The 15085-nt window shown below is 45.5% G+C and overlaps 1 protein-coding gene across 7 annotated transcripts in view; it reads left to right on the forward strand.

The window, feature by feature from the left end:
* PAPLN (papilin, proteoglycan like sulfated glycoprotein) overlaps window positions 1–15085 on the forward strand; it is a 56531-nt gene that overhangs the window by 26092 nt on the left and 15354 nt on the right. For 3 of the 7 annotated variants that reach the window (XM_050336815.1, XM_050336812.1, XM_050336813.1), the window contains exons 3-17: window positions 108–223; window positions 1512–1572; window positions 1837–1939; window positions 2803–2933; window positions 3284–3407; window positions 4149–4229; window positions 5208–5380; window positions 5960–6083; window positions 7154–7280; window positions 7971–8036; window positions 10036–10243; window positions 11900–12076; window positions 13364–13520; window positions 14152–14238; window positions 14758–15061. In XM_050336815.1, coding sequence (XP_050192772.1) covers window positions 108–223; window positions 1512–1572; window positions 1837–1939; window positions 2803–2933; window positions 3284–3407; window positions 4149–4229; window positions 5208–5380; window positions 5960–6083; window positions 7154–7280; window positions 7971–8036; window positions 10036–10243; window positions 11900–12076; window positions 13364–13520; window positions 14152–14238; window positions 14758–15061 — 2039 coding nt within the window. The remainder of the gene's footprint in view (window positions 1–107; window positions 224–1511; window positions 1573–1836; window positions 1940–2802; window positions 2934–3283; window positions 3408–4148; window positions 4230–5207; window positions 5381–5959; window positions 6084–7153; window positions 7281–7970; window positions 8037–10035; window positions 10244–11899; window positions 12077–13363; window positions 13521–14151; window positions 14239–14757; window positions 15062–15085) is intronic. The other 4 variants (XM_050336814.1, XM_050336816.1, XM_050336817.1 and 1 more) reach the window with 3 other exon arrangements.

The raw sequence follows: 15085 nt of genomic DNA on the forward strand, positions 1-15085 counted from the left end.
CAGCCTTTTTTGCAAGAGAACACATAGGTTCTCTGCCTGATTTTCATTTGGGTTTTTTCCCTGTGTTGCCGTGTCTGTCTGATATGTCTGTGGTTTTTCATTTACAGGGCCACCGTATGAAACGGCAGGTTGATGTCTGGGGGAGCTGGGGTGAATGGAGCAGGTGCAGTCGGAGCTGTGGCGGTGGGGTCGCCTTTCGGCAGCGGCGCTGCTATTCCCAAAGGTGAGGGCTAGCCTTCCTTTTGATTCTTTAAATGCCTTTTTCTGTTACTGAGCTCCTGCAGTTTTGTTCCAATATACATCCAGAACAGAAATGACCTAGTGTTTGATCCCAGGGGAATGAGACCATTTTGAGATGAACTTCACTTTCAGTCCTTTAACTACTGCTTTGAATAGTGCCCTCTTCAACACATCCTTGCTTTGGCTCCTTTGATAGTGCACAGCAGTTTCTCTGTTGATCCAAGGCTGTGCAATCAGGTAATTGGCATGGCAGCAGCTGTTCATTGAGGTGTGACAAGCTCTGGAGAGCGATGGAGAACAGTCCGGAGCAAGTTAGTTCCTTTCCCGAGAGCTGCTGACTGTGCCAGGATTTTCTCAGGCTCGTAAATCCTAGGAAGGTAAATTGCCCCAGAGCAGAGTTGGCTCAAGCAGTGTTAGCACTGTGCCACATCACTTGCAGCTGGCTTAGCTGCATTCTAGTGAGGATGGTGACTGGTGCTGCACCTATTGGGAGTGATGCACCTTAGACATCCTGTTGTGGGTGAAAACAAAGAAAAGGAGAAAAAAAAGCCAAACTCTCAATAATATCTTAAAAAAATAGCCTCTCTGTGTTTAGAGAAATAAGAGGGGGGTTTTGTAATGGAAGAATCCAGAACTGTGAAGCATTGCCCATTATGGTATACACCTACCAGAATCCCTGGAGGCCTGTCTCTCCATTTTAGGAATATTGAGGTATTAGACACTGGTTGACTTTTCAGATCAATTTCCTCCACAGTTGTTAATCTCCATATTTCTCAGCCAGCGTTGTTTGACTGGAATGTGGGTGTTGCACGCTTTCCATGGGCATGGTTAGCTCTTCCTACTAATGGACCTAGTCTGCATATAAAAAGTGCGACAGATGATGTTCATACCTCTTCTGAATTGGCCACTACCCTCCTGCTGCTCATAACATGTTTCTCTGTCTTGTATGAACACCTTGACTTTTTGCTGGTGGACAATGGACTAAAAGCTCTGCCTCCATTATTTAGTTGAAACATGACCCCAAAGAGCTGCACTGCAATTGTTCATGGTCTGTGTCTCATTCATACCAGAACACAAACCATAGCAGAAAACAGCACTAAAAGATGCCAACTTGCTTTAGTGATGCAGAAGTGCATTTTAGTTATTTTGCTGTTTTATGAGACTGTGAGGGTGATATGCTTGGTGTGAAGGTGATTTGTAATGTCTGCCATGAGATGACTTTTTGTGTGTGTATTCTACAGAGAACTTCATGTAGTTTTTCTGACTTTCAGGACAGAAGGTCCTTCCAGTTGTGTTGGACCAACACGAAGCTATCGGTCATGTAATGTTCAGGTATAGTGCTCTGTTTTTGTTTTTTCTTGCCTGTTGCTGCTTTTCCCAAGAAAAATGTAATTCTTGTTCAGAAATTATGTGTCATTATTAGTTTCTGTTTGTCTGGCATCACTGGTGAATGCAGTTCATTAATAGTACACCTTGTATATTGAAATTGGGCCCCTGATTTGATATGGGAGGGATAACAACAAAACCCAATTTTTTATTGCACACTTAATTTTCCTCCTTTTTATAATGACCCAATACATTTTCTCATCCAAACAGAGCTGCCCAGAAGGCTCCCGGGATTTTCGAGCAGAGCAGTGTGCAGAGTTTGATGGGACAGAATTCCAAGGAAAGAAATACAAGTGGCTTCCGTATTATGGAGGTAATGATGAACATCTAGGGTTGCATTTCATCCCTTCTTATCAACAGTATGTTTTGGAATGACTATGATGTTTTTTCCTGTAGTGTCCTCACAGGATACTTTCTTAGTTGGAGTGTGGGGCAGGGGATAGCATGGAAAAAATCTTTTTGCCAGCAGCAAGGCATTGCTGTCACAAAGACACTGGATGCACGGGCCAGGAGACAGCATTGTAGCAATAAGTACTTGTCTCCTGTAACAACCATTCTTTCAGAAACATCACTAAAGAAATCTGGAACTGCTTGCAGTTACGTTCTCAAGTATTAGAGGAGCAGAAGTTCTGCTGTATTTTCCAGTATTGGCAAAAGAATATTAGTGGGGAACAGGAGAAACAAATGTGTATAATTAATGAGTGCCTCAGAAAATATGACGTCTCTTCAATTGCTCTCCTGAGGAACCAGTTCAGAAGGCAGGTGTGAGAACCACGGGGTCCTTGCTCTGAGCTTTGATATGGTATCATTCACAGTTTGTTAACAAATTATGAGGGATTTTAAGATGGATTTAAAGGGGGGTTTTGTGGGTTGTCAACAGTTCTGTATCAGCACTTGTTCTCATTCTAGAAAGTCTTGTACTCCAAGGGAGCATAAGAACAGTCTAAGAATAACCAAATATCTGCCTGAATCAATGTCCCCTGAGGAAACAGTTGCATACAGTGGGATTTTACCAGGGTGTTTTTCCAGCCTCCAGCAGTTTGTGACCCAGAAATTTGTTCAATGTCTGCCATTTAATGTCAGTCCACCCCTCTGTTTCTGCTCCTGTGATCTAAAACTAGGCTTCTGATGTATTATCAAGCTATAATATAATGTTTGCTTTTTCTCTCCTGCCAGCACCTAATAAGTGTGAGTTAAACTGTATTCCCAAGGGAGAGAACTTCTACTACAGGCACAAGGAAGCTGTGGTCGATGGGACTACCTGTGAACCTGGCAAACGGGACATCTGTGTAGAGGGAGTTTGTCAGGTTAGTCATCTTGCTGCTTCCTTCATTCATCATTGGGTCTGTCAGTCTTCCTGTTGTTTCCCTTTGTTCTACTTGACCTTTCATTGACCTTTCATAATAGGATGAGAAAAGGTGAACCATTCAGTTTTCAAGGTACTGAGGAGCATGTGGACAGCATTTATCTGTCTCTGGATGTGAAATAGTAGATACTAACCCTGTCCTTTCTCTGTCAGCTCTTTCTCTGCCCTATCTTGACTTCACAGACTTCATATATTCAGGCTTTCTTATTAGATCTGTCCAGCATTTGGCCATTTTTTTTGTTTTCTCTGTCATTATGGTTTATTCATATTAATGCTCCTGTGCTCTGACAGGCTGTTGGCTGTGATAATATGCTGGAATCTGACAAGAAGGAGGACAAGTGCCTGCAGTGTGGAGGAGATGGCACCACCTGCTATGGTGTGAAGGGCACTTTTGATGTGACCAGCCTCCCCAAAGGTACAGTTGATCCTGGGTAGTTTGGGCAGGTGAGAAGGAGGGAGTTAAACTAAAAGTCAACTGCTACAAGGGCTGGTGGGGACACCTGTTCATGTGATGGTTGTAGGCACGCTTGGATGTTCACTTGAAATGTCTGTATGGTGGGTGGCCTTAGCATCAGAAAATGTACTGATGGCCTTTTCCTGGGAATCACGTCCTTGGTCTCTGCACATACAGAAGCTGTTGCCATGATGCTGGTGTCTTTCCTTGCTCCCTCTCAAGTAGGTGCTATAAATGTACCATAAGAACACAGTTATGTACTGCTTTTGTAAGATTGTCTAGTATCTTGAGAGCCCCCCAGGATAAGTGCAAGCCTAGAAGTGGGGCTGCATCTGCTGCATTTGAGCAATTTTGAAAGATTTCAAGATAACAAGTACACTTGTGGTCACATCTCTCTGTGTTGAACTCCAATATGATGCTTGCTCGAATTCCAAAGATTTTAAAATCTAAAAAATAGAATATGCATTGACCCCTGTGCTTACTTTTCTGAGGAATTTTTTACACATAGACTGACCTGTGTAGGGTGAAACTACCCAGAATGTTGTCAAAATGACAATAGAAATGCTTCAAGCCACCAGCAAAAAGCTCATGTAGTTGTTCAGGCACCACTGAAACCATGAGCATCTTTGGCACAGAAGAGTGGCTGTGTAGCATCCACAGACAGATATTGAATAATTCTTTTTTATTTTCTTTCTTTTTCAGGTTACAATCAAATCATTATCATCCCTATGGGAGCCACAAGCATCCAAGTTAAGGAGGTTAGGCCCAGCAGGAACTTTCTAGGTAAGACTTATGTCAGAATCCGTGTGTCAGTCCATTTGGAATCCAGATTAAAATCTGGTTTTGAGGTATGGGCTTTGGGATGTTTGTCTTGAGGGCTTGATATGGCAGAGGGGAAAACTCTCTGGATGTCAGGATCCGAATATTGAGTAATCTTGAACTGTTACTGCTGCACAACTCCAAGCTTCACATTTATCTCATTTTCTGTCCTGTGGAGATCTTGCTGTTAAGTGGGGAATAAAAATATCCAAACCACACTGAGACTTCCTACCCGGAACTTACAAGGAGTCTAGTTAATAAAGCAAAATTTGGCTATGAGTTCTGTTGTTTGGTGAATGTAAATCCTAACTACTTCTGCCATCCAAAAGTTTGGAGCGGGATTCTTTTCTCCATTGATGTCTTTTGGGCATTTGTACAACCTCAAGTTCTGGTCATGTGAGGGTAAAAAGGAGAGAGAAATGTTCTCACCTGACTTTCTGGGCAGGGCTGAGGAAATTCCAATGGAGAAAGCAAATACTCTTCTGCATTCTAGCTCTTCCATCACCCAGTGCTTTGGACAAATCAGTCTGGTAGACTTTGTAGAAAACTGAATGCAGCACCCATCTTTGTTTTTTGAAGAGAATATCTGATGAACTAGTTAGTGATGTAGAGGCAGTGGGATATGAATCCCACATCTTAATGGCAAGCAGGACAGAGGCTGACATAGGCTGTGCCCTAGCACAGTGGGGAATGCAGAGGCAGCGCAGGAATATGCTGGAGGCATTTGTCTGTGCAGCAAAAAAGTGCTGGGTCTGCAGCAAAGCTGGCAAGAACCACTATCTGAATGTGGAGCAGCTTTTGGCAAGAGAGCCAAATGCGAGGACAGCACTGTTGGAGGACGATGGTCACCTTCATTTGCTTGTGACACGGTGTTGAGTGAAAGCATGAGCATCCCAGTGGAATTCTTATGATCCTGTCTCTCTGGGGTGTGGATTTGCCCAGCTGTCAAGAACGTGCGAGGGGAGTACTACCTGAACGGGCACTGGACAATCGACTTCAGCCGGGCGCTGCAGGTGGCCAGCACGGTTCTGCACTACGACCGTGGCTCGGAGGGTGATCTGGCCCCAGAGCTCCTCCATGCCCGGGGTCCCACCACAGAACCCCTCGTCATTGAGGTAAGCAGCTGTGCCTGCTCCCTATTGATGCTCTGCTCTCTGCACAGCAGTGCTTGATTTGCGCAGTGGGAGTGCACTGGTGGGTACCATGTGGGAAAAACTGGAGAAGTTATGGGGCTCCTGGGAATCTTACAAGGCTGTAGGCCCTCAAGCTAGACCGAGGTGGTCTTCTTTCAGAAACAGCACAAATTGCTGCTCTGGTTCTATTGCCCACAAATGAGCAAGGCAAGGCTTAATGTTGGTTTCCTGCCTATTCCCTTGGACTGTGACTTTAAGGGAGGGGAAAGTTAGCACCAAGCGGTGCTGGGACAGGCTCCAGGACACTGCTTGTTATGCTGTGCTGTAGGGCAGGAAAGGTACTCAATGTTACAAGAGCAGCTGGATCTTCTGAAACCGAGAGGGATGAACACATCCTTCTCTGAAAAATAGTGCTCTCCAGAGTATGATAGAAGGCAAGAAGAAAGTACAGTGCTTCTTGAATGGGAGGGGTGCAAGTCAGCTCAAACCCTCAGACATGGTGGGGAAATGCTGTGGAGAGGAAAAGTGTTATTTCCCTGACTTCCTCCCGTGCTTTCACAGCTCATCAGCCAGGAGCCAAACACGGGGGTACAGTACGAGTATTACCTGCCCCTGCAAGGACAGGCCTCGAGTTACAGCTGGAGCTACAGTTCCTGGAGTGAGTGCAGCTCTGAATGTGGAGGAGGTAAGGAGACAGGACCTGTTCTCTGGCAGATGGTGTGGGGTTTATATCCAACCCTGCGGACAGTGTGCTGCCCTCTGCAGCTGCTTCCTAGCAGTATTCTGCTGGAAGGCAGCGTAGGTATCTGCAGGGGGCAGCTAAGGTTCTGTCAAGGGAGAGTCATGCGTGGAGTCACAACAGGACTGTACCCCATGCCCTAGTCCTCAGGTGTATTACTAAAACCTGTTTAGAATCTTCATAGATAGCCTTTGTTTTGTTTGGCTTTGGCTCTTCATGGTCTTTTCAACCACTTTAGAGGTCCTCTCCAAACTGATCTGGCCTCTATTACTAAATCACATCATTCTTCTCTACCACAGCCTGGAAGATTCCCTCTCTTCAGGATGATTGTCAGATCTCCTGGGGTGTCATGTCATGTTCAGTTTACAGATTCTTCCATGAATGTTGTGGATTTTAAGTTTAAAAGAAAAAACAATGACAAAATCACCAATCAAACAAAAAACCCCTCTCCAGCTGATTAGTATATAGAGTTCTTATCAACCTATTCTGGGCTTCCATTCTGATGGCCATTTTGGTAGCTTTTGCCATATTTGGCTGTAGGTGCTGAGACTGTATTTGCCTGGGCACTCGTATCCTGTAGGAAGCATGAAGAGTTGCAAGTTTTGTTCCCATATCCAGTTTTCACAAGACTGACCTTTTCAGTCTAACAGAAGTTAGACCCCTCCCAGTTCTTCTGCTCTATACTGCATGCATCTTGCAGGGTCTCTTCATGAGCAACGTATGGGTATGGCACTTCCCTTGTGAGTCCCAATCCGTAATATAACGGGAAAATTCCCTCAGCTACACAGAATTCTATTGTTTCTCTTGCCCTTCCAGTGGATTCCTGTACCGTGGGAAGGCATCATTTGTACATATTGTCAGAGACAAAGAACTACATCTGGTTCTTTTCTAGAATGGCCGGGACAGATGCAGGTTCTACATGAATTTAGAGACTTGTCTTGCCAACCCCAATGCATTTTGTAAACCTAGTCCTGGGTAGCTTGTGTTGATCAGATACTCTCTTGCTTGTACTGTAGGTTTCCAATCCCGACTGGTGTTTTGTACCATAGACAATGAAATTTATCCAGACTATATGTGCAGGAATAAACCACAACCAGACAATAACCGGACATGTGGTCATCAGGCTTGTCCCCAGACAAAACGGTACGATTTCTTTCCTTCTTCTGAACTCTTCTTCCTGAGGTGCTTTTGGAACCGAGAGAAAGAATGACGCGCTCACTTCTACCCTCCAGCGTGGTTCTCTCCAAAGAAGTGTTTCATTTCTTAGAGAAAAAGCCTAAGAGAAAGGATGGGGGTGATAGCATTGTGATTAGCATTTCTGTGTGCACAAGAAGAGGTCTTAATATATTCTGTGTTCATTTTATAGACTAAATTAAATCTGTTTTCCAAAGTTTGGAAAGTCTTCTAGCCCATGTAGGAGATACGAAACAAATTCTCTGTTTTTTGTTTTCTCGAGCTGGAGCCTGCAAAGACACAGTAGAAGATCAGAGCTGGTGTCATTTTAAGTAATTTCTGCATTCCCAGTGTACTTTTTCTTGAAAAGGGATGAATCCTGGAGTTTTTTCATTTTCCAGCATTTTCAAACCCCTGCACCCAGCCATTTCCACCTCGTCCCTTGCTGGCATAGCCTTACTGTTGGCTTCACTTGGCTCTTAAATGGGCATCCAGAGCTGTAACCAGAGCCTCAGCTGTGCATCTCTCTGTGTATCTGGTGGGTGCAGTGGAGGCCTCTGAGAGTGCTTGTGTGCGAGAGGGCACCTCGGAGCATTTCTGAAACATTAACCTGTAGCTACTTGTTTTAAGTTCTTTAAATTCTTTGTTCTGTGTATAAAGGACTTCCTACATCTATCTACCGCAAGCCTGGAGTCAAAGTGGAGCACGGAGCTCTCAAATGAAGAGGTAACGAGGAGAAGGAGGTTACAGAAAGCCCAGGAAGGCAGCTGCTCTCCTCTGCTCTCCACCTACTTGCCCAGTGAATCCATGGGGGCTTTTCTCTTTGGCACTGGTGGTAGCAGTGGGTGTTGTTTCACTTTTGATTCTTGCCAGTGAAAATGATGGTGGAGGGTGCTGGCTGGCAGCTTTGCTTAGGTGGTTGCACGTGCCTCTGGTAACTTTATTCTTATGGGACTGAAAAGGGGACAATTTCTTCTCTGGCTGCTTATTCTGATAACTTGTTTTTTCTCTGGAATCAGAGTAAAGAGGTTCTGGAAGACATTTAAAATTTATTTATCAAGATAAATAAAAGAACATAAATGAAAAGAGAGCATGATGGATTGGGCAATTGAAACATTGGCCAGGGATGCTAGCATGCCATAGCAAAAGCTGCAGTTTCTTAAATGCTCTTATTTCTTTGGCGTGGGCCCTATAGCAGGCAGAAAAGAGCCTATAAACTGTGATGAGTACCACGATACGACAGATACAATAATGCACACTGAGATATGAGAAGTTAAAAGCATCAAAAGCAAAACAGTTGTCTCCCAGCAAGCTGCTAATAGCTTAGGAGTTGCAATTTTTGCCCGCTGAGGAGGGTCCCAGCCTTATGGTTGTTGACCTTGTCTTACAAAGAAAATGAAACAAGTGTCAGAGATGTCTTGACTTGCAATTGAAGGAAGCTGTAGGTGAGTGCATCTCGTTGATACAGCATTTCTAAAACTGTACATTTGCTTTACAGGAGGCAGAATCAGGGGTGGTGTGTTATTACCACTGGAGATTTTGAAAACTCTTAATCAATTAATTTGTTATAAGCCCTGCAACCACATTGCTCTAAGTGGCTTCTACTGGCTGTATTTGCTCTCTTTCCTATTTTATTTTATAGCAAAACCATTCAGATTTGGGCTGATATTTGCATCTTTAGCAATAAAGAAGGGCATCTATGGAGGTGAATGTGGCCGAGTCTACTGTGGAGTTCCTGTTAGGATGTGAATGTGAATTGGCTGGCTGAAACTCAGTTTAGGTGTGGCAAGGGCCAGACTAGGGAAATGGCTGGAATGCTAGGGAAGAAAACATGAACTGCCTTCACTCCCTGACTGGGGCTTATCTGACTGCAAGGCGATATAGCAGCTGGCAACAGATCACCATGATGCTCCCCCTACACAACCAGTGCCTTTTGACTGCACAGCACACTGGAGTCAGGGATGAAACATCATATTGTCCCTGAAGCCACTCCATGTTAAGCTGTGCTCCCAGCTGCCTGGACAGCTCTGAGACACTGGAGCAGCCACAGGCAGAGATTTTAACATCCAAACAGATTGTTTGGTGGACATTCCCCCTTCTGCTAGCACTGGTGTATCACTTCTGCAGCAGCTTCAGCAGTCAAATACAGGACAAAATCTGTTTGCATTTTTGGGGGCTTTTTTGTACGTGTGCTGTTAAAGAATTTGAGCGATGGAGGAATAAACCAGCTTTCTACTGGCTCTCAGTGAAAAGTTAACAAGCACTTCTGAGAGTGTGTGGCATGGTTTGCAGGCAGAGTGAGGGCTTGGCTTGGTTTTACTGTTTCTGATAATGTATAGTTAGGCTGATACAGGTTTCTTTTAGTTGATATGGATTGTTTTCTTTGGTTTTTCTCTTTTTTTGATGTTTTATTTCAGGCATGACATTTTTGCAGATATCAGGAGACCAAAAGCCATGAAGAGAATCTTCCCCCTCTGGGAGAGCTCTGCACTTCCAGAGAAACAAGTGTTTTTTAGCTTGGGATATGACTCTGGGATTCATGCTCTGTATGCCAATTAAGCTGGGCGGCACTTGGTCAAATGAGAACTCACTTCTGACTCTGTTCTGCAAAGGGACATTTTCCCTGTTTGACTTCTAAGAGAATGTGGCACTGACCTCCTCTGTGCCTCGAGGCAGTTTAGCTGGGCTTACTTTTTTTTTCTTTTCTCGATTCTGTGACCTGCAGGTGGAAAACGGGAGAGTGGGGATCCTGCTCAGCTACCTGTGGTGGGGGCACCCAGACTCGCTCCGTTTACTGCGTGGCCTTTGATGGCCAGAGCTCCCAAGGGGTGGTGGATAATGCTGAGTGCATGGCCTTCGCCCAGCAGCCTCGCAGCAGCCAGCCCTGCAACGTGAGACAGTGTGCCACCTGGAGCACGGGGCCCTGGTCAGAGGTGAGGGGGTGTGGGTAACAGCCTCCTGGCACCTCCTGCAGGAGGATGTGCCAAAACTTGGGATAAAACACCATGTTTCTTTGCTGGGACTATAAAACGTGTGTGTCCCTGCACAGGTGGCATGCAGAGGTATAGGACTTGTCCCTGCAGCCCTCCTATGTCCTCCCATGCACACATCCCTGTTCCTTAAAACTGTGCATGCCCCTGCACCTCTGCGCTTCTCATTGCATATTCTTTCTATTCTGGTCTGCCAGTCCTTTCCCCACTGCTGTGTTTTTATCAGACCCACCAGACCCAGCACTGTCTGGGTTTCTGAGCCAGGTCTGGTGAAGGCGGAGGGTGGGCAGGAGAGCTGCTGTCCATTGGCTGAGGATGTGCAGTAACACTCCCTCCTCTGTAAAACAGGAGCTCCAGGCTCCTGCCTGTGCTGTTTATTTCCATATTGCTGCCTCAGCAATATGAGCCCAGGACAGCAGTACTTCAGTCACAGGAGTCGGTAAGCAAGGTACTTGCTTGCAACACTGGTGACCTGCTGTTTTCTGTGTGTCTGAAGCCCTGGAGCACAGGGCTTCTCCAAACACGGCCATGTGGTGCGCTTTTTATGCCTGTGTGCATTTATGTCTACAGAATTGGAAACAGTTCAAATTGTATGTGCTCAGTGCAGCCAGCCAGGTTTGCAGAAGGCATATCTTATGTTCCAAGGGCTTAGAAAGTGAAGGGAGGGTCTACTTAGTCCATAAAGCACAAGTGAATTTTCCTCTTTTAGAAAAAGGATATGCACGCTTGCAACACTTGACTTACAGTCTTGTGGTGGTACTTTGAGTGGTGCAGCAACACAAAATGCAACTTTGAAGCATGATAACCTAGACTGGGAAGTCTTTTTTTATATATTTTTTTCCTTCTGTGAGATTTCAGGTGTGACTTTAGGATTGTGGAGTAAGAGCACTGTTTGGGGAAGTTCTTAGAAACTGATTCCTAAGTGAGTCATTTTGGGTTTCTCAAAAGCGACTGTGTTGCATGTACTCTCAGAGATAAAAGGTCAGTCTAGCAAATGAATGGCTGAAACACAGCTGGGAAACTCATCTAAAGTAATTCAGACTGTCTGCAAGTTAATGCTCTCTGTAAGAGAACTTAGTAATTCATGGAGAAGTAGGCTGGATTCCTGGAAACACCACTGTTAATTTAGGAGGGCATTGAAAATGTCACAAATCAGTTACTAGTAGAGAAGTTCAGTCCCAGCTCCACACCGTAAAAAGGGAGCACAAGGTCTTTAGGCAGAAGACATGGGCAGTATAAGAACCTAATCCTTTATTTTCTTTAGAATTCTTTACCGTGGCTGATTTTAATCAGGTGTAAATAATATGAGTTTCCAGATATTTTCTACCATTTATTGTTCACATCCTGTTGTTCATAGGCCAAAATCATCCAGTGATTTCCAGATCTCCCAGGCCCTATCCCATGCTCCCATGCCTTATTGTCTCTTCTGCAGCATAAACAACTACGCTGCTAACTTGCACCCCAGAAGATGATTTTCGTGATAGCTGCTTTTTTAGGCAATCTCAAAATGGTGTTCTGCCCTAATATTAGGGAGCACAGCCTTGAATTGCAAGAGGAAACAAGGTGCCTCTTCGTAATTTTGGGGTTCCCTTTCTGCAGTGTTCAGCCAGCTGTGGGGAAGGAGTCCAGACCCGGACCATCACCTGCAAGACACAGCAGGGCTCTCAGGCTCAGGACTTTGCTTGTCTAATGGAGCCAAAGCCATCAGCCACCCAGCCCTGCCTTAAGGAAAACTGCATCCAGGAAATTGGCTGGCACGTTGGAGACTGGGGTCTGGTGAGCACTGCACTTTCATGGTTCGGATATTCCTGATTATATTGCTGTGCTCCTCACAACAAGCTGTGATCCTTGCAGCCTGCACATTGGCTGAGGCTGGGAGCCTGTGCTGCCTCATTACCACCCCCTTGGCTCACAGTCCCGGAGTAACTGGCACGGGTAATGCTCCAGTTAATCTGCCGCCTGCTTTGTATGCAGCTGCTACAAAAATAAATCCTTCTGAGGGGGGGGATTATAGTTTCAGTGACAGTGGCAAAATGCAGCCAATAAGCTGAAACAATCCACTCTTGCTGCTTATTCCCAATTCTTTGCTCCATCTCTGTGATCAGCAGAAGAAGGTCTCAGGCCGAGTATGGCTTAGAGCTCCAGGCTTCAAGGCTGTAGCATTTCGTGATTGCCATTGCATTTGGTGATATGGCTTAAGGTACATTTTTGTAATTATTCAGATGGATTAATCTTGTCTTTCTGGAGGAAGCCAGACTGTATTCAACCTGGGAAAAGTGCCAGGGGGTGGAGATACAGGTAGATCTAATGCATCAGGTGACTTCCAAACACAGTTTTTCATTTCTGTGCTAGCCAGACTAGCTAGTTCTGAGTTAAAATGTTTTACATCATGAGATGTGGGCCAAGTTTTAGTAACAGCTAAAGAAGTTGCATATCTTAATCTGATTTTTCCCTGACTCTCTGGCGTTGGAAGGGCTCCTATCTGCCGCTGAATAAGAGAGAAATACTCTCCCAATCTTTATGGAGCTTGCCATGAGCTGGGTGGGCTACACAAGTACCTCATACTATCCCCTCCCCTGAGCCACTGCTCATTGTTCCCTCCTCATCCACAGCTTGCAGTGAGATGAACTCCAGTTAGCTGCTTACAAGAAAACCATCAGTTTTCTTTGCAGTTGTAAATTGTTGCTCTTGAATGCATAGTTCAAAACTGACCCCCTCACAGCTGGTGGATCCCCAGAGAACTGAGGTGCCTTCAGGATGAAATAATTCACTCCAGCTCCCTGACATACCACTGTGGGTAACAGCAGCTCATCTGGATGTTACAGGCTGACCATGGCTCAGAGCCTAATGCTTCAGGACTGGGTGGAACAGTTGGTAAAATGGTTTAAAGTATGATTTTCTAATTGTTCAGATGAATCCAGCTGAAATATTGTTTGCTTTGTCTTGGTGGAGGAAGCTGTGCTCAGCCTGCAGCTAATCATGCAGCTGTTCCACACTTCTGGTCTGTGGGGTTTCTGCATTCAGCCTCTGCTGCCTGCTCACTGCCTTGTCTCTGTGCCCAAGTGTTCCAAGAGCTGCGATTCAGGCATCCGGACACGCCAAGTCATCTGTGCTGACGGTGACTCCAAATTCTACAGTCCTGAGGCATGCAAAGCCATCCAGCCAGAGAAACCAGCCACCCTGGGTAGCTGCAACATGCAGCCCTGCTACCTGCCACAGCGTGAGTGGTATTGCTGCACACCAGCTTTTCCCAAGATGCTTTTATTAAGGAATAGAAATTCCCAGCTCTGCATCAGCTTATGTTCTCATCTTCTTGCCTGCCTGTCTCCATCCTGTGAGTTTGCCATGGTTATGTGCACAAAGCAACTTCAGAGTCCCAGTACTTGTGCTGTTTGAAATGTATGCAACAGGCCTGGGAGCAAAACTGGTGTGTGTCCACTTTGAATTCAGTATTCTGTGATGGCTCATCCAGTGTGTGCTGCAGACTGACCCCAGGACTCCCAGTCCAGAAGGATGGTAATCTGGGCAGGCTCAGCAGCTAAAAACTGTAGCAAACTCTCATCTTTCACTGAACCAGCTATAAAGAAGTCACAGCTCTTCAGAAGATTTTTCTTGCTGTCTGTGTCTAGTCTTCACATCAGAGCTGAAATTCTGACTTTTGTCTGCCTGCCCCTTGTAGGTCACTTGTCCTGACAATCCAATTGAATCCAATTGCTGCTGAGCAGCTGTTCCAGGAGAAGAGAAACGTTTTCATCTACTTTCATATCCTGCTGACTACTGGATGTATTTGCAATTATTAGAGCATAGGGCTGAACTAACTGCACTCATTTTGTGTATGTCTCTCTTTGCAGAGGTTCCCAGTATGCAGGACACTATGGGATACGATGTCACTCGCCAGTCCCTGCTGACACGTTACAACCCAAACAGCCCCACCCCAGGTTTGGAAAAATTTTCTTAATTTGGGTTTTTTATGATGGGGGACTTGGGATAGGGTGTGGTAGGGGACAGGATCCTCCTTTTATTCATTTCTCTCATCCTTTTCATGGACTTCTAGAAATTCATGGACCCAGGGATAGAATACAGATTCTTTTACACCAACAGTGAGCAGTATCTGAATATATCCATGGAGAAGACTCTGTATACAGCACGTAGATCCTGGGTTCTGTCAGCGTAATTGAGGTGGTGGCTGAGAGAAATGATGCCCAAAGCAGATCATAGGAAGAAGAAAGGATGATGTGAAGGGATCACAGTAACATGACAGGTGTTTTTTCATGGGACAGCAGAAAGAATGATCAGGGCAGTAGGCAAAGAACCTCAGGACAACTAGATCTGGAAGGGTAGGCGAGAACATACACATTCAGGTGATGCAAAAAAGCCTGTCACATAGCCTTGGGCAGGTGAAAGAGCAAAGATGAGGAAAACTGACCAGATTTTGATTCTCACCTGCATACTTTAAGGAGTTCTCTCCCCAGATTCTGGTGATGAAAGGATGCTCCCTGGGAACACCATGATCCATAGTACCTCTAGGAATCACCACATTCCATCCACCAAGGACCATGGCATGAACTTGTTTGCTGTTCGCTGGGAACCCCAGTCACGCTTATCAGACTCCCATCAGCTCAGCTTCTCTCCGGACCCCACTGCACGGCCTGGCCCTGGGGACTGTCACCAGAGCCCACATGGCTGCTGTCCAGATGGGCACACTCCGGCTTCAGGCCCTTTGGGGAGAGGCTGCCCTTTCAGCACCTGTCACCAAAACAGGTAGTTGGAAGTAAATAGGCCTAA

Source organism: Myiozetetes cayanensis, unplaced genomic scaffold (assembly GCF_022539395.1).
Source record: "Myiozetetes cayanensis isolate MyiCay16 unplaced genomic scaffold, myiCay2020 scf6-25, whole genome shotgun sequence".
NCBI lineage: Eukaryota > Metazoa > Chordata > Aves > Passeriformes > Tyrannidae > Myiozetetes > Myiozetetes cayanensis.